Here is a 25,764-nt window from a genome sequence, read left to right on the forward strand (position 1 = left end):
CCATATTGAGCTTTTTCTGGGCTTTTGCTTCCATTGGTGACAGCCACCTTGGGGTTTTATTTTCCAATAAATCCTTATATCTTATCCAATGTATTTGGAATTGTATTTGGCCTCCCCTAGTTTGGGGAGGGCTATTGCATTTGAGCTCTGCTTATGAACTTTACAAGTCATCTGGTTGGCCACTGTGGGAATGAGAGGCTGGGCTAAATGGACCATGGTCTGATCCATTCAGTCTTTTTAAATGAAATTGCCTCCCCCCCCCCTCCTGGCCAAACTGCAGGCTGCTTCTTTTGAGCCAGTGGGCCCACAGCCCACCCTTGGAATAGGCAAACCAGTTTCATGGCCACCACATCCTTTGGAGCAGGCTGTGAGATGGCCATCCAAATGGCTAGAGCAATCTGCTCCCTTAATAGGCACTTAGTTAGCATTTATAGTTAGTAGCAAAGCCATGTGAAAGAGAATCCTTGAAGAATAGGAAAGAATGCCCTGGCCTATAGCAATCTTATCCACCTTTCCTCAGCTTCTGCGCTTGGATAAAATTGTCCCCTATACTGTATATTTAGTGCTTTTTCCTTGAGCTAATTTATAATGGCAACCCTACTTAACCCATTCTTGCATGGCATGCATTCCCTAGGGTGAAATAGGATTTAAACTTTTATAGGGGATTTAAAACTTAGTTTAAAGGATTTACAACTACGTTATTTCTCAAATGGAAAATGTGTGTGTGTGTGTGTGTGTGTGTGTGTGTGTGTGTGTGTGATTTACAATGTCATGCTATTGCAATGACATTTGTATTGCTGGATGTTCTCCCATTTTTTGCCTCAGGGGTCTCTTGAAATTTTTCACCTTTATAGTTTCCTTTTTATGCACCCCAATCCTGGTTACATTATTTATAAGCTATCAGCATCATTTAAATTTTGCAACCACATATACTGTAGCGACACAGGTATGCACAGTTCAGTTTTTAAAGTATTGTTTTGTTCCTGATGCCAGGTTCCATTTGACCTTAGCATGCAAATTTATCAAAGCATCTATTTTTAAAGTACTGACATAAAGTTTATATTATATTATATTCAGCAACTGATGGCAGTTTAGAACAGCAGCTGCATAGTTATTGTATGCATGCTTACTCAGAAGTAAGTCTAGCTATGTTCAACAAGGGTTACTTCCATTTAAGAGTGGATAGGTCTGCAGCCTTACCCATCTGTTCTAGAAGCAGCAACACAAGTGCAAACGTCAGATGATCCTGATTAGTTAACATCAATTTGTATTGAGAGACAATGGAAAAGTGCAGCATCTGGGGTAAAGTCAAACCGTTGGAGAGTTACAGTGCCTGCCGTGGCTGTAAAAACCAATATGGGAGCGGTTTTGTTGTTACAGATGCACTATTGAGTTTTAGGGAATGTGGATTTATCCAAGGCCTGTTTATATATATGGACTGGGAAATGTGCACAATTTCCTCTTCCTGGAAGGATTGTGTGCACATGCTCCTCCATGAGGCCTGGTGAATGTGCACAATGGCTGCTTGTTAAGCACATTAACTTCTCAACTTACATTCTCCTTATTATATACACACCATTCTAAAATAGTAATAATAATGAAACCCAGATTGTTACTGCAAATCTGAATAGTTCTACATATTCCTATATTTGTGAAGATGACGTTCAGCTTTATGCTTGACAACATAGTGTGCAGCATCTATAACTACATTTATTCTATGAGTCACAGAAGAGAAATCCGCTTGTCTTTCTTTCGAAGATAGTAAGTGGAGATAGGAGAGGAAACAGAAAGCTCTCTGCTTCTCTCTTCCTTCTATTCTCCCAAAGGCAGACAATAAAATCTCTTGGAAGGTTTTATAATGATGGTTTTATAATGATATCTTGCCTTCCCTTTTAAACTGCAGTGGTAAAATACAGCTTTAGATCTTTCTCTCTCTCTTTTAATTTCGTGTTCTTTCCTCCCGGAATCCTGAAGGCATGGTCTTATTTTATTTAAGCATGTATTTAATTGTTGTTTTTTATTTTCATGCTGTCTCATTTTATTATCACTATTATTATCGTTATCCAACAAGCTGCTCTTTCAACAAAAGACTCCTCAATATCATGAAACAAACGGCTGTTGAGATCAACCTTAGTTTCAAAAGGGTTTGCCATTCAACTCGTTGAAAATGGTGGAGAGCTACTATTCAGAGAATGTATTGAAAGCACAGTGAGCACACAGAACTAGCTGCATGATTCATTGATTCTGACCATTATTAGCGTGTTCAATTCCAATCATGTCTGACATCGGTGGTTTGGGGTGAAGAGGTGGTTGCAATGCTTACAACCAATTTACCGTATTTTTCGCCCTATAGGATGCACTTTTCCCCCTCCAAAAATGAAGGGGAAATGTGTGTGCGTCCTATGGGGCGAATGCAGGCTTTCGCTGAAGCCTGGAGAGCGAGAGGCGTCGGTGCGCACCGAACCCTCTTGCTCTCCAGGCTTCAGGAAGCTATCCACAAGCCTTGCGCGTCCGGCGGGAGTTCCCCCGGGCGCACAAGGCTTGCGGGCAGCAGCCTGCAGCCCAGAGCACGGGGCACCCTCCGGAGGACGCCCCGTGCTTTGCGCAGGTGTCCGCAAGCCTTGCGCGCCCGGGGGGAGTTGCTGCCGGGCTCGCAAGGCTTGTGGATAGCAGCCTGTTTTGGGGGCTGGGGTCGGGGGAGCTCGGGCTTCCCCCGCCCCAGCCCCGCGGCTGGGGGGGAAATAATTTTTTTTTATTCATTTCCCACCCCCAAAAAATGAGGTGCGTCCTATGGGCCAGTGCGCCCTATAGGGCGAAAAATACGGTATGCTTTGATCCTGTCCCACTCTATTCTTTACTTCATCCCAAATTCTGTTCTAACACCACCCACTCGTTTTCTGCTGCTCACCCTCCTGCCTCCCGAACAAAGAGGGATCATGTTTACAGGTCACTAGGTATCTGTCCTGTCTTCTCAGCATTCCCTTTCCACCATTATTTGTCTTGTACATGGCTTGCATGCAGGAGATGCTCTGGTGTAGCTGCACTATCCTGAATTGCCACAATCTGCTTCATTGCACTGGTGCCACGCTCCCTGCACCTTTGCAGGTATAGAAACAGAGAGATTAAAATATTACAAGAAATTGCTTAACAATGCTTTAAGATAAACTGATTTTCCAATATCCAACATTGCTTACAACACATGTCATATAATACATACAGTATTCAATAACTTAGCCTATCTTTTTCCAGAAGTATTTTATTCTTAAAAGCTTGTGAGAAACATGAGTAGATCAACTGAGTGATGCATGCCTTATGCATTTGTGAGGAACAAGAGGGAGAGAAATTATAAATCTAAGAATACCTTAGTTTTAAAAGAACACCTCTTTTCAGCAAGCTACCTCATTCTACCCCTTAAAGAGAAATAAGCTCTGTCAGCATTTTAACATAAACAACATGGACTGTTTGAACACAAATGTTTTCTGCTAGATTACATGTGCAAAACTGGCTTCCAAGCTCATCTGTCTGCTGCATAAGAGATTCTCTTTAGCTTCTAGCTTTGGTATCAGATGTAAGTCAGAGGACTGAATAGTCAGACTCAGCACATAGTTAATAAAGTTAAACATTTATTTTTACCGATGAAATACTGTTTTTGCAACTAGAAACACTATGTTGTATTTGGAATGCATTTATTACTATGTCAAATCTATGTTTATTTTTCAACAAATATTTCATCTTCTGTCTCTGTTGTTGTGTATAATACAAGTGAAAGTAATTGCATAATATTTTTTTGAATCAAAAATATATTATTTAAACACGGATTATCTTAGTCAGGTGATATTAAATATACCTTTCCCACATAGCTTCTATTTTTAGGAACAGTCACTAGGGTCAGTATTCAGATATATTATCAATAAACTAAAGGTGCTGACTCTGTAAATTGCAAGTTTTAAGCATGTTACATTATTGCATAATATCATATGATATGGAAGTGCTGCTCAGTGTGAGGGATTATTTATTTACGAATTCTGGTCTATTTCTCAACCCAAAACAGCCCACAAACCTACGATGGGCACATAAAAAAAATCACGAAAACATTAAAACTCTACCATTAAAATAGCAGGAAGGAATTATGAACATGCAAAAAAGAGAGGTGTTAAATTTTTGAAAGGGCTAACAGAAAATTGTTGCCTTTATGTCCATATTTCTTTCTTAAGACTGTGATCCTATACACCCTTATGTATGAATAAGTATCGCTGAACCAAACAGTGATCAGTTCTGAATAGGCATGTTATGTTTGTGCTATAAATATCTATAAGAAATGCCAGAAGGGAATTCCTATGTCAAAGTGTCAAACTTTGGAGAATGCTGGCATGTGAAGGCAGTTAGAGATGTGCATGATCAGAGGCTAGAAAATGTACACCAAAGGGCTGGTCCTTGAAGACACTTCATTAACACAAAAGCTGGTGGTAGTAAGTGGATGGCTTTCCCTTGGTATTTTATAATGTGTTTAGTACTATCTGTCCAGTTCTTTCTTCCTCAGGGATCTACCATATTTACTCGAATCTAATGCTCACTTTTTCCACCAAATTACGTTGTGAAAATTAAGGTGCACATTAGATTTGATGGCACATTTGCACTTGCCAGCCAAATCCTTTTATTGTTTTTTGTTTCAAGGTTCTGAAAACTGAGGTGTGCATTAGATTTGATGGTGCATTTAACTCGAATAAATATGGTAATAAGCCAATCCATAGGTTTACAGTGAGAACTGGTTAGACTAAAACTGGGTGGTTGGGGGCAGGTGTATAGAGGTCCCATGCTAATGTATAGCTGGAGGTGCCACTGTTTTTTTCCTTGCTAAAATGTAAGCTTTCTTCATTTTTTTGCATTGTAACCTGCCCCACTAAAACATATATGCTATTGCTAGAGTTTCATACATAGGAAAACCAGAATCAGAATGTATGTATACAGATTTGTGGGTTAACATTTGGGTTTCTGCTTGCTGTGTTAAATTTAATGGTAGCATTACAATATTGTATATTATTGCTAGACTCTGTTATTTATTAGGAAATATATATATTATATTAATATTTACTTTTACCCTGAGGCTTTGGACAGAGTGACGTAAAATAGAAACGCTATAATTTTTCATAATTTATAGGCTACCACATAATTTATAACTACGTGTGAAAAATATTTTCTCGTAGTCCTCTCAGATTCCTCTATACAGACTTTTTGCTTCTCCATAGTTCCCATTACAGAATACCTTTATTGTTACCAACCCTTTATAGATTAATTCTCTTCCACAATTCTACCTGTCTGTCCCAGTTCCTCTGATTTTATTGCACACCCATTGCTATACCCACGTATTTTTTATTTTCCTTAATGACTATTATAAGAACCTGGTACTAACCTTTTCTGTAGTTTTGCTTTATCTGTGCCTTTTAGCAGCCTGTGATGATCTTCGTACACACTCCACTAATGAATTAGAGCCTTGAAGTGTTGCCTTGTAAAGGCTTGTTGTTTTCAGCCTAAAGTAGTGCAACTGTTATGTGCGCCTATATAACTTTGTTCCCATCATGCTGGCATGACGGGTTTAGGTACTGTTCCATACTGGTGCAATACCACATTTTATGCATGATATTGTGGCTGTGTATGCATGCTTAATATGAGACTAGTTGCTATTAAGATTTCAATTAGTCCCAAAGTTGGTAGATATGATCATTGTTATTATTTCTTCCTTATTCATCGCCTTACACCAAAACCTTAAGGTGGCAATAAAAGCAACATTTACACTTCTATAACAATCAGTTAAATATAAAAAATAAAAATCCATAACACAAGCAGCTGAATCAATTAAAAGCAATAGCCACAGTGCCATAAACACAATCACCATTAAAATTAATCTGACTAACAAGATACCAAGAGTAATAGCAATACAAATGCTAAAGAACATTCAAAATATTGGTACTGAGAAGGAGGCAATGGGGGTGCCATTGCTGAGTCTGCGTGTTCCATAAGAAGGGAGCTCCCACTAAAAAAGCTTTTGCCAGAGGAGGTACTTGGATGTGGGTCTCTGAGTATATACTGTAGGCTTAATTCTGAAAGAATAGCCTGTAAATCATATAACGGACAGGAACAAATCAAGTAAATCTCATTGGGCAGAATTTATCGATAGGAAAATATCCTGAGGTATAGTTTAAAAGAGACAATATTTTGTAGGAAAATTTAATCATGAATATTTCTACAGTTCTAAGGCATTTGCAAAGCCAATTATAAATAATCGACCTTACCACCAACCAATATTTTATCTAATTTAAAGATAATATTTAATTGTGAATGGTGTTGTTCAGCTCTGTCGGTATTGATTACTTAATTATTTTTATGGTTCTTAAAGTTTGCTGCATGAGAAACCCATGTTGGGTTGGTTTGATATGATGCACATTTATTTTAAAATGAATTTGAAAATAATGGTTTCCTCTATTTGTTTTTAATAGGCCAGATCCAGTATTGTGGACTAAGGATGGTGGAGATTTACCAGATCCAGAAAGGATGGTTGTCAATGGTAGGGAGCTAAACATTAATTCCCTAAATAGAACGGACAATGGTACATATCGATGTGAAGCAGCAAACTCTATTGGCTTAAACAGCGCAGAGTATGTTCTGATTATACATGGTGAGTACTTCCTTCTCTGTCATTTAAATGATGGTGTGCATTGACATGTGCTTCGATTAATTTGTTTGGTTTGATTTAGCATTAATTTTACCCTGCCTTTCTCCCTCAAAACAAAGTTGGCTGGCTAATCGTGGCTTACCTTAATGAACGGCAGCTCAGGTTGCTTCTGCTTTGCTTCTCCCCTGGAGTAAGTGGGAGAAACAAATCATGAAGCTGCAATTAAGCATGGCTTGCTTGAATATCTAAACCCCTAGAAGCCTGGTTTGTTTCCCCCTAAGCAAGCTCTAAACTATGAGTTTTTGTGGTTTACAAATCCTGACGTTTTGGAGCAGCAAATTAGGACCCTGGTTTCAGAAGTCATACGTTGTGGTTTCCTGATACGTTTCTCCTGTCCGTGTGAAGGGAAGAACAAAGCAGAAGTCATCAGGATGCATATGTAAACATGTTGCTTGTTCATGGTAAACCACAATATACCAGCGACCCTGGCTCATCACAAAAATGTTAACTCAGCCAGTATTTCATTAAGTGTCAGGCAGCTGGCAGAGGCCAAATATCCAGAAATATGCGCTTGATGGAAGTTACTTTCTAGTGAATGAGTGACAGGGAATATTTCTAATTTGTAAGTTCTGAAAATGTAGCAGTTGTTTTTTGACAATAGGTTGAAAGTATTTTCCATGTTACTGCACTCCTACCATGAAAGAAATTGAAAGGAATATTTCAGATGGGAAATGCCAAATATGACAAAAATGTATTTTATAGATTGGTCAGTGCTGGCTGCAAATTGTGCTTTAGACTTCCTCTAATCGAAGGGATCACTGTGACTATACTTGCTAAGGCAGGTGGGTGAGCTTTGCCAAGACAGCAGCCCTCTTAAAATTATTGTGGTGATTCAGAGCTGAAAATCTATAATTCTCATTAGATAGGGGCTTTATCCTAAATCTCATGAACTTTCAGGTATGAGGTGGAATCCAGAAACACGTGACCCCCCCCTCCATTTAGAAAGCATCAGTGTAGGAGATAAGAGGCAATGCTTTCACACAACTGGGAATCATAAATGCAGAAATGTAAATTCCTGAAATTCAGTTACCATGCCTCCAGTTAGGCATATTAAGAGTAGACCCATTGAAACAACTTCCTAATTTTCTTGATCTGGAATCATGCATCCCCACCGAAAAAAATAATAATTGTTGCATTTAAAAAGAAGGTGGCTCCATGTAAAAACCAAACAGTTCTGAAATATTAAGTTAATTTAATAATGCTTGTATTTCATTTGGAGATTTTCATTTGGCGATTCAAGGCCTCTAGCAGCAGAGTTCACTAGGCATCCATGTTACTATTATGCAGTTTGCTCACATTTGCAATAAGTACTTCTCTAAACAACTTTTTAATTAGCCATTTTTTCCTCTGTTGTTGAACTGTACTTTATCAAAATCACCCCATGGATTAATGCTGCTCATGCTGCTAGATAAGTGCTTTGAAATTTATCATTAGTTTACGTAGGATTAGTGCCATAGGTAATGACAGGCTCATTAAAATTTCAGTAACTTATTACTCAGGTTTAAATTTTAAAAACTTCAATAAATAAAACACAAATATTAGTTCACCTCCACCCCACCCCCATTACCAACTCTGAATACTTTGGAAGCAGTCTGCTATCATATTTTGGCTTTATGTGATGTTAATCTGTGCCTTTAGAACATTTTTTAATTTAACTGTAAATTTTCTATAATTATTTCCAATTAAAAAGAAAGATGCACAAAGTGGTGCACAACATTAAGCCCCCACAAATACACTGAATAATTAAAATGGCGTTTAAAAACCCCCATAAAACAGCAACAGTCAACATAGGAGTTAGAAAAATACAAGATATATTTGCCAGTTCCCTGCATTTCACCACACTGGGGTGACCAGTATCAAGGAGCAAATTAAACCTCCCTTTAACTTTCTTCTTTATAAGTTATAGGTGAGCAATCTGCAACCCAGGATCTACATGTGGCTCTGATCTAATTTTATGGGTCCTCCAGCTGCTACTGAACTTCTCTATTATTCCATCCCATTAGAATTTCTTCCTCCTGTTCATTTCTTCCTTATTTTTCTGACTTTTTGTTTTTAATTAATCCTCTGTATACTTAATTTGAGAGAAAATCATTCAAATCCTGTAGGGAATTTTACACTGAGATAACAATTGTGAAAAAGCAGAAGAATTGTTTATTCCAGGCCCCATCCACCACTGATATGCAGCCCCTGACAGCCCAGAGAGATAGTGACTATATATAAAACATCTTCAGAAGGAAATTAAGCCAGTGCCCTTGGGGATGCTTTTATATTGAGTCCAAGACATGACCTGTACCAGCCACACAGGATGTCCAACACATATTGACAGGGATTCCGTGTGATGATGCAACAGCCCAGTTCATATGACTTGCTAGACCCCAGTTCAGTCTGACAAGTTGCAGTAAAGCTTGGAGTCACATTTTCCTCTCTTATTCCAATGCAGCCACAAGAAGATACTTTTTTTTTGCTTGACCACAGTTTTTCATGTCCAAACCAACAAACTATGGTTGAAGTAAACTATGTTTTTTAAAAACAAAACAAACAAGCCAATTTGAAAATGTAGCGGAAGGGACTGGGATGTGTACAAAGCTGGCATTTGGGATGGCTTGTTTGCATAAGCTATAGTTTACTTCAGGGATAGCGAAGCTGGTTCCCTCCAGGTGTTGTTGGACTCAACTCCCATTAACCTCAATCAGTATAGCTAATGGTCAAGGATGATCTTAACTATAGTCCAGCAACATGTGGAGGACATCAAGTTGGCTATTCCAGGTTTACTATGATATTTGAATGCAGTCTATGGACACAGAGCATAGATACAGTATGTATTACACCTCATGTTTCTTTGAAGCATACAAGTCTTAACCTGCCTGCAGTTCCCAACCATTCTTGTTAATTAAAACAATAAAAAGCAATGAGGCAACTTGTGAATAAGAATTTGATGATAAAGCTGTTGGCATTTTCAGAAATCACACATTTTGCTAACTGAAACTACTTCAAGACGTACCTTTTCATTTAGTAGTTGCTTTAGAAATATAGATGTCTGAATACACATGAGCTCCCCCATATTTGGTCACTGCTCAGTTGCTTGCACCCTGTTCATCTGATTATCCAGCTCAAAGTGAGTCAGGCATATTAATCATTATCAGGATTCTGTTGTTAAGTTTGATTACTTAGTAGTCTGTGCCTGCACATCTTTCATATTATCTAGCTGAAAGCTGGCCTTGCTGACATTTTTATTATTGTAAAAATGGATACTGGAGTTTCTTCCTAATTAAATTTCTGCAAATATAGATTTGGAACTACAGAGGGTAATTGCAGAAGTATATATTTGAGTTTATTAGCACTGTAAGCCTTCTAAAATAAGATAATGTCAAATGTTCCAAGTTTTAAAAGTTTCAGTGTTTAGTAGTGTTTGATATCAAACGATTCTTCAGCATAGTTTGATTATAATGATAATCTTAGACAATTTCCTGTTCTTATTTTTTCAGCATTGAGATTAGATGCATAGCTTTATTGGGTGCACCAAGTGGGACAGAACTCTTCCCCCCTTTTTTCTTACTTTGCAGTTTGAAAATTGAAGAAAGGGTTATGCCATTTAATAGAGGGCATATATTTCCTTATCTTCATTTTGCACAAAAATTGTCTCTAGCATTTAATATATTCTTCCAGTGCAGAGTTAATAACTGCCATGGTTGGGTAAGGGAATTTATGATGGTCTTTTCCCCTTTGTGAGTTCAATTTAAGAGGACCAAGCACAACAGAATGAAACTATTTTGGAAAGAAATTACCAAGAACCTCTATTGGGGTTAAGCAGAATTGGTGCTATACATCTTATCATTTCCCAGTTGGTCACGTGACATTGCATTTGGGAAGCAGAGTTTGCACAGATTATCAGTTGTGCCTGACTAATCTTATAAAGTGTGAATGGGTGGGAGAGAGTTTAACCTAAGTGGTGAAAGTAGTAGGGAAATTGATCAGAGTTTGATAAGCACTATTTCCTTAGCTCAGAATTTTGCTTGAGAATTGGGAAGTGGAGCTACAAAGTTTCTGCTTAATTTCTCTGAGTAAAGATGGTGCCAAGAGTAAAAGGAGGGAATACTGTGGGGGGATTCTCTAAACATGAAAATCTATCGATAAAAATGTTTACTGAATTTAGGTCCATTATACAGTCTTCTTCTTACTGACCCTTCTTCACAGAAACTATATAGGGTAGTTTCAGCTGTAGATTTTTAGCAAGTGCGAGCCCTCTGGCTACATTATTTGTTCAACTTCGAGTGCTTCTGTTTGAGTATTCCAGTTAAGCCTACTGGCTGTAGGTAATAAAACTGAGAAATACTATGGCATTGTATAGTTTCCTCAACAAAAATAAACTTTAAACAATTTAGAACTTATTTTGAACTAATAATAATTGAGCATTATCAGGACCCAAATTATAATATCTGAATAGCTTAAAATGTGAACAGTTATATATCCTTTGTCAAAGACAAGCAGCTGGCACATCCAAAGGAAAGCCTATCCCTCTCTGTATTGGCTCTGTTGCTTATCTAAATGTGGTTGTCACAATCAGTTGATTGTCATAGGTTTCATTGGTCTTATGTACTGGTATTTTCTGAGGTAGAGTAGAAGAAGTAAAACCCTTTAGAACTAAAGAGGAAATTGTATTTATTTGTCATACACGTGTGTGAAATTAATGTAGTTTCTGCAACTTTTCCCCAGTGTGAATCTCAGAATATGGAACAAGAGCCCTCTGTTGTTGAACAGGATCTGTCCTACATTTTGTTCTTTAATTTGTGCTTTAATGTTTGCACACAATTTCCACAAAATGATCTTACTTATTTTCAATCACAGCAGTTTTTCTTCCTCCCAGCTTTCATTATCGAGTACTTTAGAGTCACCTATCCGTCTTTTATTCCCTTTCCTGTGAACAGTTCTCTCAGTGGGACCCTATCTGCTAATTCCCTCAATTTCCAAAGTTATCTTCAAAACTCAGGAGAGATTTAGACAGCTTTAGTGCAAGCAGAGGCTTGACTTAAATGAAAATGTGTAGTTTATCATAATTAGAGATTAAGAGTAAGCATAGTGTTTATTCATATTAATTATACAAACAACATGAACACTGTGATGCTTTAATTGGGACAGTCTAAAAATAAAGTTATAGGGAAATCACTTTCTCCCACAGTATCTGACCATGGAATATTTCTGTCTTATATTCTCTTATAGTAGCTCAAATCAATACATCTATCAGCAGATGAATAGCAAGCTAAATCTTTTAGCATGCAGCCAATACAGCTCTATTCAGCCTAACTGAATTCAATAGTGTTTTCTCCCAGGTACGTAGGTATAGTACTGGGAAAAAACCTCAACAACTTTTGTTTCTGGATTTTCACCTTTTGAAACATGGCAGCCCTAGTTCTACCAGTTCTTGGCTGGTGAAGCAAGGGAGTCCAGTCCTGGAACCTACCCAATGAATGAAGGGACTTTGCATCCCAGACCACCCATATCTCACAGCTGGGGCCTCCCCCCCCCCCCCCAGAGCCTAATTCTATCAACAACCAGTGAAACAACCACAGATGTAGCTGACACCTCTGTAGTAGATGTGCGCCTCCATCAGTGAAGCTCTTCTCTGCCAACATATACATCACCTCAATCTTAATCCCCCACCAAGCTAGTGAATTGGGGAGTTAGGGTTCCTTTATTAGTAAATATCTGCTAATATGAAGACAAACTTGGTCTTGTGTGAATTTTAGTTAACAGATGGTTCCCTTTATCCCTTTTTTAAAGTGTATGTAAGACCTGGTATGTGGCAGGTCTTGATGGAGTGGCACAGCCACTCCACAGCACTCATGCCACTCAGAGCAGAAGGGACGAGACAAGAAAAATGCCCATTTACTGCACCAACTCCCAAGCAGGTGCACCACACATGCTTAGAATAGGACCATTGCCCAGGCTTCTAAACCATGACTTGCTGAACCAGCATCATTATGTATGAACTAAAGCAGTATGTGTGCTAGAGCAATCCCACCAAAAGTGGTGTTCTTGTGAGGAGCCACGCATTGCCTGGCCGTAACACAAGGAATCATGCATTCCCTATTTGTTCATTCACAGGCATTTACAGCTCACCATCCACCATGCAGTCCCAGGAGAGCTTGCATATAGCTCAGTACAATTAAACAATTTCCACCTTTTTGGGGGGAAGATGCACCCCTTTGTGCACCTTGGCCTGATGTTAAAAAGAAACCGCTCTCTTACACAGCACTGCCTGACAAATTTCACATGGCGAGGGAAATCCCAGAAAGCGTGTTCTCCCTAACAGAGAGCACGTGTTGCGGTTGGGGGAACAGGCCACCCTGCAGTGACTAGGCAAATTTGGTAAGGAACCCAAGCCTTTAAGTGGTTAAATTTGGGTTGCTGGGGAGTTTTGATTGTTGCCAATTTGGAGGAGGGGTCAGAGTCTTTAAATACAGGGGCCAGACGTTGGACGTCCTCTTGGCCGTTTTGCACCGGATCACCCGCCCTCCCTCCCTTTTATAGGGTGGTTTTTCTTGATTGCTTGACCTTGCTATGCCTGTCATGGGGTCGTCCGCCTTGGAGCGGGGGCCTGGTAGGAATTTTGCCATTTGGCTGATTGGCTGGTGCCATTTGGTTTTTGCCTACTGCGTAGCAAATCGTCACAACTTGTAAGGTTGGCGGTTAGGCATTGGTTAAATTGGTTCTTGGAGGGGTAAGTGCCTATCCCTCCAAATGATGCGGAAAGGGAATTCCGTTAAAGGAATCCAGGGGATTGCCATTCTTTTCGTCCTTGTCCCCGGAGTCGGACTTGGGCCGTGCAAGCCCCACAGGAACATGAGGGTGAGAAGTGAGGGTCTGTGGCTCAGCTCCATTTTCTCACCCAATACTTGTTTCCCACGCTGGCTTCCGTTGGTGTCCGGAAGGCCAGCTCTGTCCTTGAGGGCAAGGACAGATAGTCATAACCAATGCCTAAGCAACCACTCACATTTTTTGTATTTTGAATAAAGTTGTGGCCAAAATTATGCCAAAAACCTTAAACAAAAATTGATGTGTGAAGTGTGAATTTTTTTGGGGGTGGCATTGTGGGACTCAACACGCAAGAGCCTCCTCTGCAGATCCAACACCTGACCAGTCTCTATAGGATGAAAACCCCTGCAAATATATGAGGCTGGAGTTGTTTAGGGCTTTGTATTACAGGGAAACACCTTGAGTTGGGCTTAGAAGCACCCTAGTACTCAGTGCAGGCCTGTGGTATCCAATTGATTATACTTGTAAACATATTGTCAGTATGTGGAGAAATCAGCTTTTTAGCTCTCCCATTGATTTAATTAGTGACTGAGTTAAATCTCAAATTAAAAAAGCTGATTTTGCTGGATTAGAATAATTTAATGATAGGCAATAAAATGAGGCCTTAATTTCAACATTCCTGCATCCTGTTGAGTAAGCCTCCAATATCTGCTTAACAATTGGCTATATCAGAATGGTGGAATTTTCATTGCATTTCAGACACGAATTGTTTTCAACTAACTAAAACATAAATTAATATTGAGATTATTGCATTTTTAAGAAGCTCTATCGTATGGGCCACTGGAGCATTGAATGTGTAATATTTCCATCTTTGACATGCACTGTTGCCTCAGTTTTCTAATATTGATAGATTTCACCTTTCCAGATGTTACTAGAGATTATCAGTTCTCATCCTATAAATAATGCCAGAATCCATGTCTTTTTTAGAGTTAGAGAAGGTAGAGGGTGCGGAGATGTCCACTTCATAGCACTGAATAGGAGAGTAGGAGCTGGCTTAGCTCATTTGCTTGATATTGGACAATATACATATTTGAGATAATAGTTTGGGGAAAGGGTAAAACATCTAAGTATTAAGAATCTCATCTGTTTTAGTCATTCACAACCTGTATTTTATTAGTACTGGGTTTATATTTTCACTTATTACAGTATATAATTTATTTCTCTTGCAACCACATGTGCAAAAGTTGTTCAAGTTTATTTTTATACTGCACATGAAAACTGATTCATTGTTGCATTTTTTGGCTGACAACTTTGTGAAAAAAAGGTTAAAATCTCACAAAGGGCAAACCAGAAAATTCAGATGTTCAGCTCCTTGCTTTAATGGTTTGGGGGTTTTTACCACAAAAATGCATTTATACTTTAACAGAACTCTGCCAAAAACAATTCATAATCTATTTTAAGAATGCATAATCTATTTTGGCTCCATATAAGTACTAAATCTTACGTATATCAAGTTATGTATGCCGTGTGTATATAGAGCAGGTTGTAAAGTAGCTCCCACAGAAATCTGTTATGACTAATATGAGATCTGATTTTCAATGCGAATTTGGTATTTGGAGGTGGGGTGAGGACTACAATGTTCATTTTAAAAAATCCCATTCCTCCTCCTCCTCTCCTCCTTCTTTACCTCCCCTTGTTGAGAAATTCATGTTTAGTAGTCTGAGGTGGTGAGGGGGCTGAAATGAAAGTTCCCCATTGCTGGCACAAGTGGGCTAATAATTTATCACACCAGAATGCACATTCATATAAATGTGCATCCCATTGGAATTAATGCATTGCAGATGAACAATTTATGCATTGGGTGCTGATCTGGCACCAGAGAGCACCATGCAGGCATCCTTTCTCAAGCTCCACAAATTGAGGGTATTAAGCACATGTCCTGCTGCTTGCTCTCCAGTAGTTTAGTCCAAACTCAACTATAGGGATCAAAACGGATGGGATCGAGCTTGCCCTTCCCATTTGATCAAGAAGTCCTTGAGGAAGTTGGAGTTCCTTTTGTTCAAGGAGTGAATCTATTCATCTCCTGAGCCTGACATGTTCCTCAGTAATGGCTTAGTGACAAAAGAAGTGGAGAAGTGAGAGAGAAACACTATCTCTATCATCTATCTATCTATCAACCCGCACGCACACACTTTGTACTTCAATTATTGCTGGTCTGGTAACAAATACTTGTGCACATGCCCACAATGGGTCTCAGGTTTCAAATCCAAATTAAACTCTGGTGTGGAACCCCGTTCTTCTGAGCTCTAACAGAAAAGTAATGACAGAGCTGACAGGGTCACGTCCAAGAAGCCTCCTGCAGCCCCTTCACTCTTCCTGAAATCTCCCAAGGTTGAACAGAGCTTTGTCTAAAGTCAGGTCTACCAACCCAGGAAACTAGTAGGATGGAGGGGAGGTAAAAGGAGAGGAATGCCCTCTGTCCCATCCTCCTTTTGAAAAATTGGTTGTATTTCCAATAACTTCTTTAGCTGATTAGTATTATATTCATTTTAAAAGTGGAGCTACGAATGCCTTATTTAATTGTGTACATTAAATCCAGGGACAAATGATTATGTAATTTGAAACAAAGCTATTACTGTTTTAAGTTTACTGATGTTGTTCAAATTTTTAGAAAGCATATAGCAACATATTGTCACTGTGCCTCTTATGCTTTGAATGTTCAGGAATCATTTCCTCACTTGTTCAGTAAAGTTGGGGGGGGGGGGAACGAATATCCGGGGGAGGGATATTCCTCAAGTATTTTATATGGTGGCCAGGTAGGCTACTACCCTCTGGATGAACCACTGCCTCCTTTCACCAAAGGATATTTGGGTGTTATGGGTCAATGAGCTACACAGTATCGAAAATGTGTGGGAAGAGCATCTGGAAATTGATTCATTTCAATTCTGAGTGAGGTCAGGCCCTGCATATTGCTTAGAGTTGCTATTGTCCAACTCATGCGCTCCTTTGCTGGTAGATTTTTTAAAAAAAGAAATGCCACAAGTGCAGAATTGCTTTGGCAGGCAGCTGCAGCTTCTGTTTACATTTTTATATACAGAGAAATTGAATGAGGGGTGGGTGAGCAAATAGAAGAACAGCCATGAATTTAAATAATTGGATTTTATCTTTTGATAGTAAGAACCCTAGTATTGGAAGCCCACCAAGATATATAAAATAGAGTTCTCGGCAGAATGCTCTAGCTAAAGAGGAAGAGACTTAAGTTAATGCAAGGGGCACACTCTTGAGTTCTGCCAATTCTCCCTTTCTCCCCTCCACTGTACTGAATGATATTCTGAAGAAGAGGGTCCCCAACCTTCAAGAATAGCTGAAGGCAAGGGGTGGCTGCAGTGGGAAGGAAATGGGACCACAGCTCTGCTCTGCTCTTGATCTTAGGATCAAGTCTCTTAATGATCAATATCACCATACATCAATATATTTGTAGCAATATTATACTTCTAAAGAAAATCATGTATCAGACTAAAACAATCATCCTCTCTGTGGTTGATATTTCATAAAGCAACCTAACAACATAATAGTGATTATGATTAAATGGTTGGGTTGCTCATCCTTTTGGTATTGTGTATGAGCAGTTAAATGTATTTTATGTTGTGAGTTCTGTTTATTATCACTGAGACAATACATGGAAAGTATGAGATATGTTTCTCATAAGATTATATGGCACCCACCCACCCATCATATACAAAATGCATAGTGGGTGAGCAACACTCTTTCTTACAGGCTATGCCTCTTATTTAACACTCATTCTGATCTTATTGTGGCCAGGTTATATGATGTTGCATCAAACAATTTTTATTCCACGCTTCCTAGTGCATTTTGCCATCACTTTCCTTATACCAAAAAGTCAGTTGTTTTGAGGAAGTGCATTTGTTGCTCAAGACCTCCCAGTCAACTTTAATTGTGCAACCTGAATTTTCTGAAATTTGACTGGATCCCACCTGAAACTAGGGAAGTGACCTGTATTTGTAGGGAGTTGCTGATGGCTCTGTCTGCAGAAATTCATGGTAACTATTCATGAACTCTTCCCATTTTCCACATGATTATAGCAAAAGCTACATTTTGAATGAGAACCTTTTCAAAATGTCATGCTAGTTGTATCATACTCTTTGGGACAAAGGCTGAAACACTATGCCTTAGCTATGTATGCACAAGGCTGCAATATTTAGCCTACCTGCCACCAAGCAAGTATTGCTAAACTCGGTGGGATTTGCTTCAAGTAAACATGTTTAGGATCATGCAGTAATCCTACTGATTAAATGCAGTAGGATGTAAATAAGTGTAACTAGGTGAAGGCTTGAAGCAAAGAAGCTTAACAAATGGTGCTCAGGTGCCTGGTTTATAGGTTATATAGCTAACATACTTTACATTTCGAAACAGGCATTAATTTAGAAATCCTGGCTAGAGTCATTACTTCCTCTCATAAGAAACCAGTATGTGTCAAAAGACCAGAAATATTCCTGCAACTCTGGGATCTATAAAACAGGAGTAGTTGTTTTTACTCGTAATATCAGTGGACTTCATCAATAAGCACGACATTGTTATGTTTTACATGCCCCAGACAGAAACTGCGACAATACCTTGTTAACACTCTGAGCATATTAAAATTGGGTTGATTTGCTAAGGACCACTAAGGACTACTATATCACCTAGTTCATGCCCAATAAACATTGAAATGGAGGAGAGCACTGGAAATTATCCATCATTCTTTTATAGGCCTATTAAAGTAGTGTAACTTGGTAATATTAAGCTCCACTTCAAGGTAACATATGGCTGTGACTGAACAAGTGCAGGCCAAGAAACCATACACAGCATTGCTTCTAGCATGACTGTGGTTGGAGAGAAGTTACACTGGTGTAAAGTTGTAGTTGGGAAGGGGCAGAGCAGCACATGTCCCCTTATGTGGTCATACATGAGGTCCTTAAGACAAATGTACATGGTACATTTCTCATTGTAAGATTGGTTGATTGGCAAACTAAAAGGTATACATAACATCAGGTAGTCCTCCCTTGCTGTACTGTTATCGATGGCTGCTTAAAAAAATAAATTCCAGCAAGTCTGTCCAGACATGTAATTCTATTGTGTATGATGAAATTCTATTACAATAAGGGACGGCAGCTGATTGAACCTGCCCTAAAGATATTTGGTAGCAAAGTGCTTACTCAAGTGCTCTGTGGCATTGAAATCTGGGACTCTGATTTGAACCCCATTAAAGTTTTGAAAACGCTGCAGAAATTTTTTGGGGGTGGGAAGCTATACTCCCTACTATCAGGGATATCAGCTACTCTTTGTACAGAATCTGAGTGGCCAACAATTAAGGCAATAGCCTTAACTGTGCTGAGTTAAATAATATTTTATAACATTGCTACTATGCCTATTGAGTGTTTTCTTGCTCTGCACTATGTGGAATTGGGTGATAACCAACTCTGGAAAGCAGCTTGTCAATATGTTTTTGACTACTGTTATTTTCCAGAACAGAGCTTTGCAATGACCTTGAATAAGTGTCAACTAAGGGATTGGTTCTTCTGGATAGAATCGGCAACTAATTAGAAACCCCATTCTGCCCCTCTCCCAATGGTATCCACTCTTGAGAACAGAGCATTTTAGAGCTAGTTATCTAACCAAAGTCTTAACAGTTTCCTTAAGAAATGCTTCTACGCTTTTGGATGGCTGCTGCAACAGGGTTCAATATGCAGATAGATTTTTATTTGTAGTCAACCTCATATGGAATACATCACTCATTGTCTGTTAACCTGCCCCTTATATAGAGAGCCAAGGGATCACTTTCTGAAACCTTTGTTTGCACAAGCAAACAATAGTTCAGTTTCATTTGAGTGGCAGTAACAGCTTAATAACATACATAGTGGTCCTGTATGCACTGGCTGCAAAAAAGAAAAAAATCAGGAAAAAGGAGTTAGATAAAATTGCTATAAACTGTTGTAATGATTCAGAGGTTTAATCTGAAATTAAGCTGGATTTGAGTTAGTGTCTCAGATAACTTTCTCTTACATCATCGACGTTGGCAAATTGGATTTTAAGAAAATCAAAATAATATTCGAATTGGAGCTGTCAGAGATGCACAAGGGAAACTGTGTTTTAATGATCAGGACCTTGACAAAGTCCTTTTTATATTATGGATTTTTGTACTATGGATATATGTTCTGTATTATTTTATTAATACTATTGCCTAATACAAGTTGTTCCTGAACTTGAAACTTGAAAATAAAGCTGTGGTTCTTATTTGCATTACCATTTTTTGTAAACCCTTGTTGCACAGATACCACCATTAGCTGCTTCTGTAGTGATGGTGTTTGTATCTGTGTGAGTGCAACCATATTCCTCTGAAGCTTGGTTTAAGTCATGTAGCATCCTAGATGCTTAACTGAGCTTCACAGTATTTGAAGTTGTTTTCCACTGTGCCTTTTCTTTCTTATTTTCAGTGTCTTCCTAGACAAAGGAACATTGATCTTCAGTGCTCTAGGCAGTGCAGATTTTAGAGGTGTTTTTTCTCTCTCCCTCCTACTTCTCTCTTTATTGTCCTCTATATATTAAAATCACAAAAGGTTTTGCTACAGGGAATTTATGATGTGACTTAGCAACAGGGCCTTTAAGCTTTGTGTGTAGATGTGCACTTACTCAATTTGGAAAATAACCTAAGAACTGATAATGCTTGTTCGGTTTTTCTATTGGTGAGGTTCCTTTATGGATCATACATATGGTAACATTACTATGAATAGTTTCTACAGTTGGTCCTCAAATGATACAATTAAGTTGACTGAAATATTGCTTTATGTTGAGTAACCCTTATTCACAGTGGCTGTTGGTAAAGATTTTGATGTGTTCTTTGCTCTGGATCTTGGCAGACTGTTTCCCATAACAAAATGTGGAAGAAGAGAAGCAAATCAAATAAAGCAGCTTTTAGAGTTAGTAGCCATTCACCCCCGTTTTCTTTCATTGAGTCTGTCTGAAAGTAGGTGTTTTAACATACAGCCATCTCTTGTTAACATGTGTGTTTATTTTAGCATGACAGTGTTGTGTTTTCATCTTCCCACGCTGACACAGCATGTTGTTGCATCTATATTTGTTTTGTTACTGTATGAGGCATTTAAAAATGGCTTAGTGAAGAGAAGGATTCTTGTCACAGATTCACTCTCCCACTTTGTGGAAACATGAATCATTTGAACAAGTCCTTTTTGGTTGTTTAAAATTCTGTCTGTTGCTGTTTGAATAGAATAAGAGAGAGTGTGATCTAATGTCAAGAATTTCAAAGTGCACTACCGTACCTTTGTTGGTCTGTGCTAAGCATGTTTTAATTTGAACATTTTCTACACATGTGTATTTACAAATTGAATCATTGTTATGCTGCTTCTCTGTTTGCATGATATGATTTTATTTTATATTTTTTTCCACTCACCAGATGTTTCCAACATTTTGCTTCCCACCACTGTCATCCCCTCCCTTACCACTGCAACAGTCACAACCACTGTAGCCTTAACAAGCACAGTCCCATCGGCAACAGCCATCAACACACGAGGTACAGTATGCTTCTTTGTTTTGGCCTGCAAATCACAATATAAATAGGCAACCACAGGTATATGCGCACTTAGTATGATCAAGATGATAAAGGGAGATTGTGCATATTGCAAATTTATGTTCAGTTTAATATACATGGGGACATCCAGTTTAATTGTCAGCAATTAACATAGTTGTGAATGATTTAACAGCACATTGTGCATCTTTCTCTAATGATATTTATGAATGTTGATGGGTGTTTTAACTGCTGTTATAAGTAATTGCTTCATTTAAGATTATCATATTAAACTTTTGTTGAAAGGAAACATACTTAATTTTGAATTAACATTGTCTCTTAAAACATTAAGTTTGCTTTCTGTTGCTAATATGCTGTGAACGTGTAAGCGGTTTGGATTTAACCTTATATTTATTTAGAACTATTTCATTCATGTTTATAGTTTAATTTTGCAATAATTCTGTTCCCTTCTGTAGCTGTGTAAAAGGCCTTCCCAGACCATAGATTTCTTGCTCTAGAAATCTGTAGCTGTTCCTGCAATGGATAATCCAGATAACCATTTGAAAGTAATGTTTCTTTTATTAGGAAATTACTGTTTCCTACGGCTGGTGGTGGTGTGAAATGGCAGTCACTTTCTCACACACTCAGCACATCCATTTCCATTGGAAGTGCAAAATGATATGGCTGGTCTAGGGATGCCAGTGGAGATTAGTAACTCATCCACACAATAATCCCTTACCTTTTTGGCTGTGCGGATGTTGTACTTGACAAGGCTGCTGAATGGGAGTAAGCCTCCTTGAACTCAGTGGTCCTTACTTTTGAGCTGACATTAAAGCATTACACAGTTAAACAAACAAGAAAAGTGGTTGACTTTAAATGCATAAACTTGAAGCAAGTTTCCCATTTGCATTTCATATTTCCTAAGTAATGGTACATACTGATGGGTCACTATAACCACTAATATACATTAATTTGCAACTAAATTTTTGTTTTAACTATTTATTTGTGCTTTTACCTAATACCTTTATCTTGTGAACCACCCTGAGATCTTGTGATGAAGGTTGTTATATAAATCTAATAAAAATATAAGCAACCAGGGAAAATTTACTTTTTACTTATATTTATCTCCCATTCCTCTTCCAATGAACTCAAGGCAACATACATGCATACACTTCCCCTGTCACTTTTTTCCTCACAGCCACATTGTCATTTGGCCTGTGAAAATCTGGCTGACCCCTAAGCTGTATGGCTGATGGCAGACTTGAATCTGGGTCTCTCCAGTCACAGTCTGATACTCTTGCCATTTCATAGAATCATACAACTAGAGAACTGGAATAGACTGCGAGGGTCATCTAGTCCAAGCTTTCGCAATGCAGGAATCTTTTGCCCATTGTGGGGCTCAATCCCACAACCTTGAGATTAAGAGACACATGCTGTACTGACTGAGCTATCTCAGCAGGATATGATAGTTTTATTTATTGAAAATGGTACACAGTACATAGATAATTGTTTATTATATGTGTCAAGCTGCATTGAATTAGGAATATTAGCTGGAAATAAATCACAAACCTAGAATTTTTATTAAACAATAACCTTAAAGGTTATTTTATTAAACCAAGTATGCGCAATGGGATGGACAAAAGAGATACTGACTATTCCAACACATTTTGGGCCTTTCTGGTCCTTTTTCAGGGAAATTCAGAGAAATAAAGATTTAACACTTAAGGGGGCAATTTTATGACCAGATCTGCTGGGATTAGAAGTTTAGGATGCAGTGGATCTCTGTCTCAGCTGGCTGTTTTCTAGCTCAACCAGGCTCAGCTGTTGTTAAATCCCAGCCCCAGCTCAGCCAAAGATGCACCAGCATAACTTGCTTATCCCAGCTCAGGTAGCTGAGCAGAAACTGACTTAACTGAGGCTAGTATGCATCCTCAAAAATGTGTATTCCAGGGTGTGCTGGGGGCTGGACCATAGAGGCTGTGTCCCAAGCCTATTCAACTCAGCCACATGACCTAGCAGCCTGGCTCACTTTTTTAAAGCCTTGTTTTCCATCTTCCAGGCTTACGCAGAACAGCAGGCCTGCTGTTGAATGGAGGGCAACTTTACGCAGGCATAGGATTGTTTCCTACATGTGCTGCCTCTTCTTTCTTAGTTTATCTATTCCTATGCTGAGACAACTAAGTACCTAGAACTATAAAAGGAAAGACTATCAGTTACTAGGCGGAACAGTTTGTTTTCATCAGATGGATGGGAAAGTACCATCTTTGCTTCTAGCAAGTAGATATACTCATAATTTTAGCACTGAGCAGTTACTCGAAGTATTTGAGGAACATAAAAAATAGTATGCAAGATCACCCAGGGAGACCCAGTGGATAATTCTCCCACTTGTATACCAGATGGCTGAGCCAATCTGTGGAGACAAAATACAGTGTTTAACTAGTGTTGGATTAGACATTGTGCTGCTTTAATGCACAAACGTAAGCACACTGTTTTTATTTCAATATCTTTGGAAATCCTTTCTATATATTGTTACAAAAGTTGGGTGCCACCCTCACTCACTGTCGAGCAATTGCAAGATCCCAGGGGGGTTCCAGGCTGTCACTCAGAGTCTGTGTTCCTTTGGAGAATTGAGACACCGTGGTAACTGTAATAACTTTAAGAAATATGGTACCTATTTACACCTTCTGACTGCATGGAGGGAAGCCAGAACTTACAGCATGGTCATTTCAAAAGGGGCTTATCCCCCACAGCAATGCAGCCATGGAGTTCAAAGCATCTCTTCCTGCCAGCCTTCCCAAGATGTATCCTAGTCTTTTTCTCTTCCTTCTTCCCAGAACACTCTCTTTTCCTGTCACCTCACACCCAGTTACCATGGCAAGCTTCCAAATCCATCTCTCTTCACACCTCAGGGCAAGGGGGGAGGACAGTTCTCTTGCATTGCCAATGGCTCTCAATGGCCCTGTATTGTTTCTTAATAGCCCTAGCTTGGCCAGGCCATTTTGCATAGGCTAGCTCAGGAATTCCTCTGCAGCTTGTATTTCTTCCTTCATGCCCCAAATAATCAAAATCCTACCATTTGTTAATTTCTAGGGTTTAACCTCCGCCCCCTATCTATAATGATATTTTTGTAGTTCCTTTAGTTCCCGGGTTTCTTCTGTCTTTCCTAAGACAATCTACTACAGTGCTTAAACCCTAAACAACCCAGACATGAAATTCCTGAAAAACTGCCTTCTTCCCTACAGACTATCTTGGATGGGGCCCCTTTGTACAGCCCTCAGTGGCTGCACACTCACTGTGGCAGCTTCTGAGCTGTGGAATTCCCCTCCTCTCAGTGGTGCATCTAATTACCTTCATTATATAGTTTTCATTGTATGCTGAGGACAAACCACCATGCACACCCACCCCTTCTTTTGAAAGTATTTTGAAAATTACTCTGGAATTCCATATGGCTCAGATCAGCATGCCCTGTCTCACCTATCAGCTGCTGTAGCTTTTAATACAGAGTTGGTTGCAAAATTATGCACAAGCCAACCACCATTTATTTTCCCTGTCCCCTCATTCAGGAAAATATATTTCCTTAATATTTGTTATATTATAAATATAGGTACCTATTAAAACATTTATTATAGAAAAGGACTCCTGCTGTGTTCAGCATTCCTTGCTTGTGTGTGTGCTCTTTCTCTACCAGTGCTGCAAAACAAGTACTGCAAAGTAGAAATCACTCTTTGCTGCTTCTCCTGGTGAGGTGTGGCCTTCCAGGAAACAGCTCTAAGCATCCTGAGATCACATATCCTGAGGCAGACCTGCTAATGTCATACAAGGACTATCTGTGTGCTGTAGCTGTATGTTAGCTCCTGTGTCCTGCTCTCGTGACAACAGGAGTGGGTGGGAAACTGCTTGTGCAAACACAAATAAAATGCTTTTTTAATAATAATAAAAATTGGTTCTTCTAACTGGAGACAGTTGGGATGGACAGGAATTTGATTGGACTAGGCTGAGCAATGATGATGATGTAAAATGGAAGGCTAACGAGTATATGAGACTGGAAGGATTGTGACTTTCTGGTTTTTGTGAACATCTACATTTTTTTCTTGTCATTCCCCTTGGCAGGGCAATATTGTGGCTTGTACTATATACCATCCAGCCACCATTGCCTATGAGATTCATCTGAATTAAGCCTATCAGCATCTTAGAAAGTGTTTGTTGCCTTTTATTAGAATAAATCCTATATAAAGACCAGTGGATGCAATTGATTTTAGTTCGGGCGAATGATTGTTTCTTACTTGACAACATTGACATTGTATCTATGGCCAATTTTCCATATGCATTCCTTACCATCTGGTGGTGATCGTGCTACTGTAAGAAATAACAATTCCCAAAGAAAATGAAAGGAAGTTAATTCAGCTGTCTCAACAGACTGCATGCAGTGCCTTTTTGTGTGTGAAACTCATTATTAAAACATGTTCCAAACATTAGTTAAAACAGTTGGGTTGCAATCTGTACCTAATCATCAATTTATGGCTTATCACACCTCACGCAACTAAAGGAAGTATCACAGTACAGGGTTGCATAATTTCAAATCTGATTGCTTGGAATGATAAATATGGCCAATATGTGATACATTATGCCTACATTTCCTGGGACTTTATGGTTATACTACCGTTTTTACTCTTTATGCTTATGATCCAATATGGTATCT

The 25,764-nt window shown here is 38.9% G+C and overlaps 1 protein-coding gene across 5 annotated transcripts in view; it reads left to right on the plus strand.

Moving 5' to 3' along the window:
* Nucleotides 1–25,764, plus strand: part of CADM2 (cell adhesion molecule 2) — a 365,475-nt gene that overhangs the window by 301,989 nt on the left and 37,722 nt on the right. For 2 of the 5 annotated variants that reach the window (XM_083611653.1, XM_083611652.1), the window contains 2 exons: nucleotides 6,495–6,673; nucleotides 20,955–21,071. In XM_083611653.1, coding sequence (XP_083467779.1) covers nucleotides 6,495–6,673; nucleotides 20,955–21,071 — 296 coding nt within the window. The remainder of the gene's footprint in view (nucleotides 1–6,494; nucleotides 6,674–20,954; nucleotides 21,072–25,764) is intronic. The other 3 variants (XM_083611655.1, XM_083611656.1, XM_083611654.1) reach the window with 2 other exon arrangements.

This window comes from Podarcis filfolensis, assembly GCF_964270895.1.
Source record: "Podarcis filfolensis genome assembly, chromosome: 4".
Lineage (NCBI taxonomy): Eukaryota > Metazoa > Chordata > Lepidosauria > Squamata > Lacertidae > Podarcis > Podarcis filfolensis.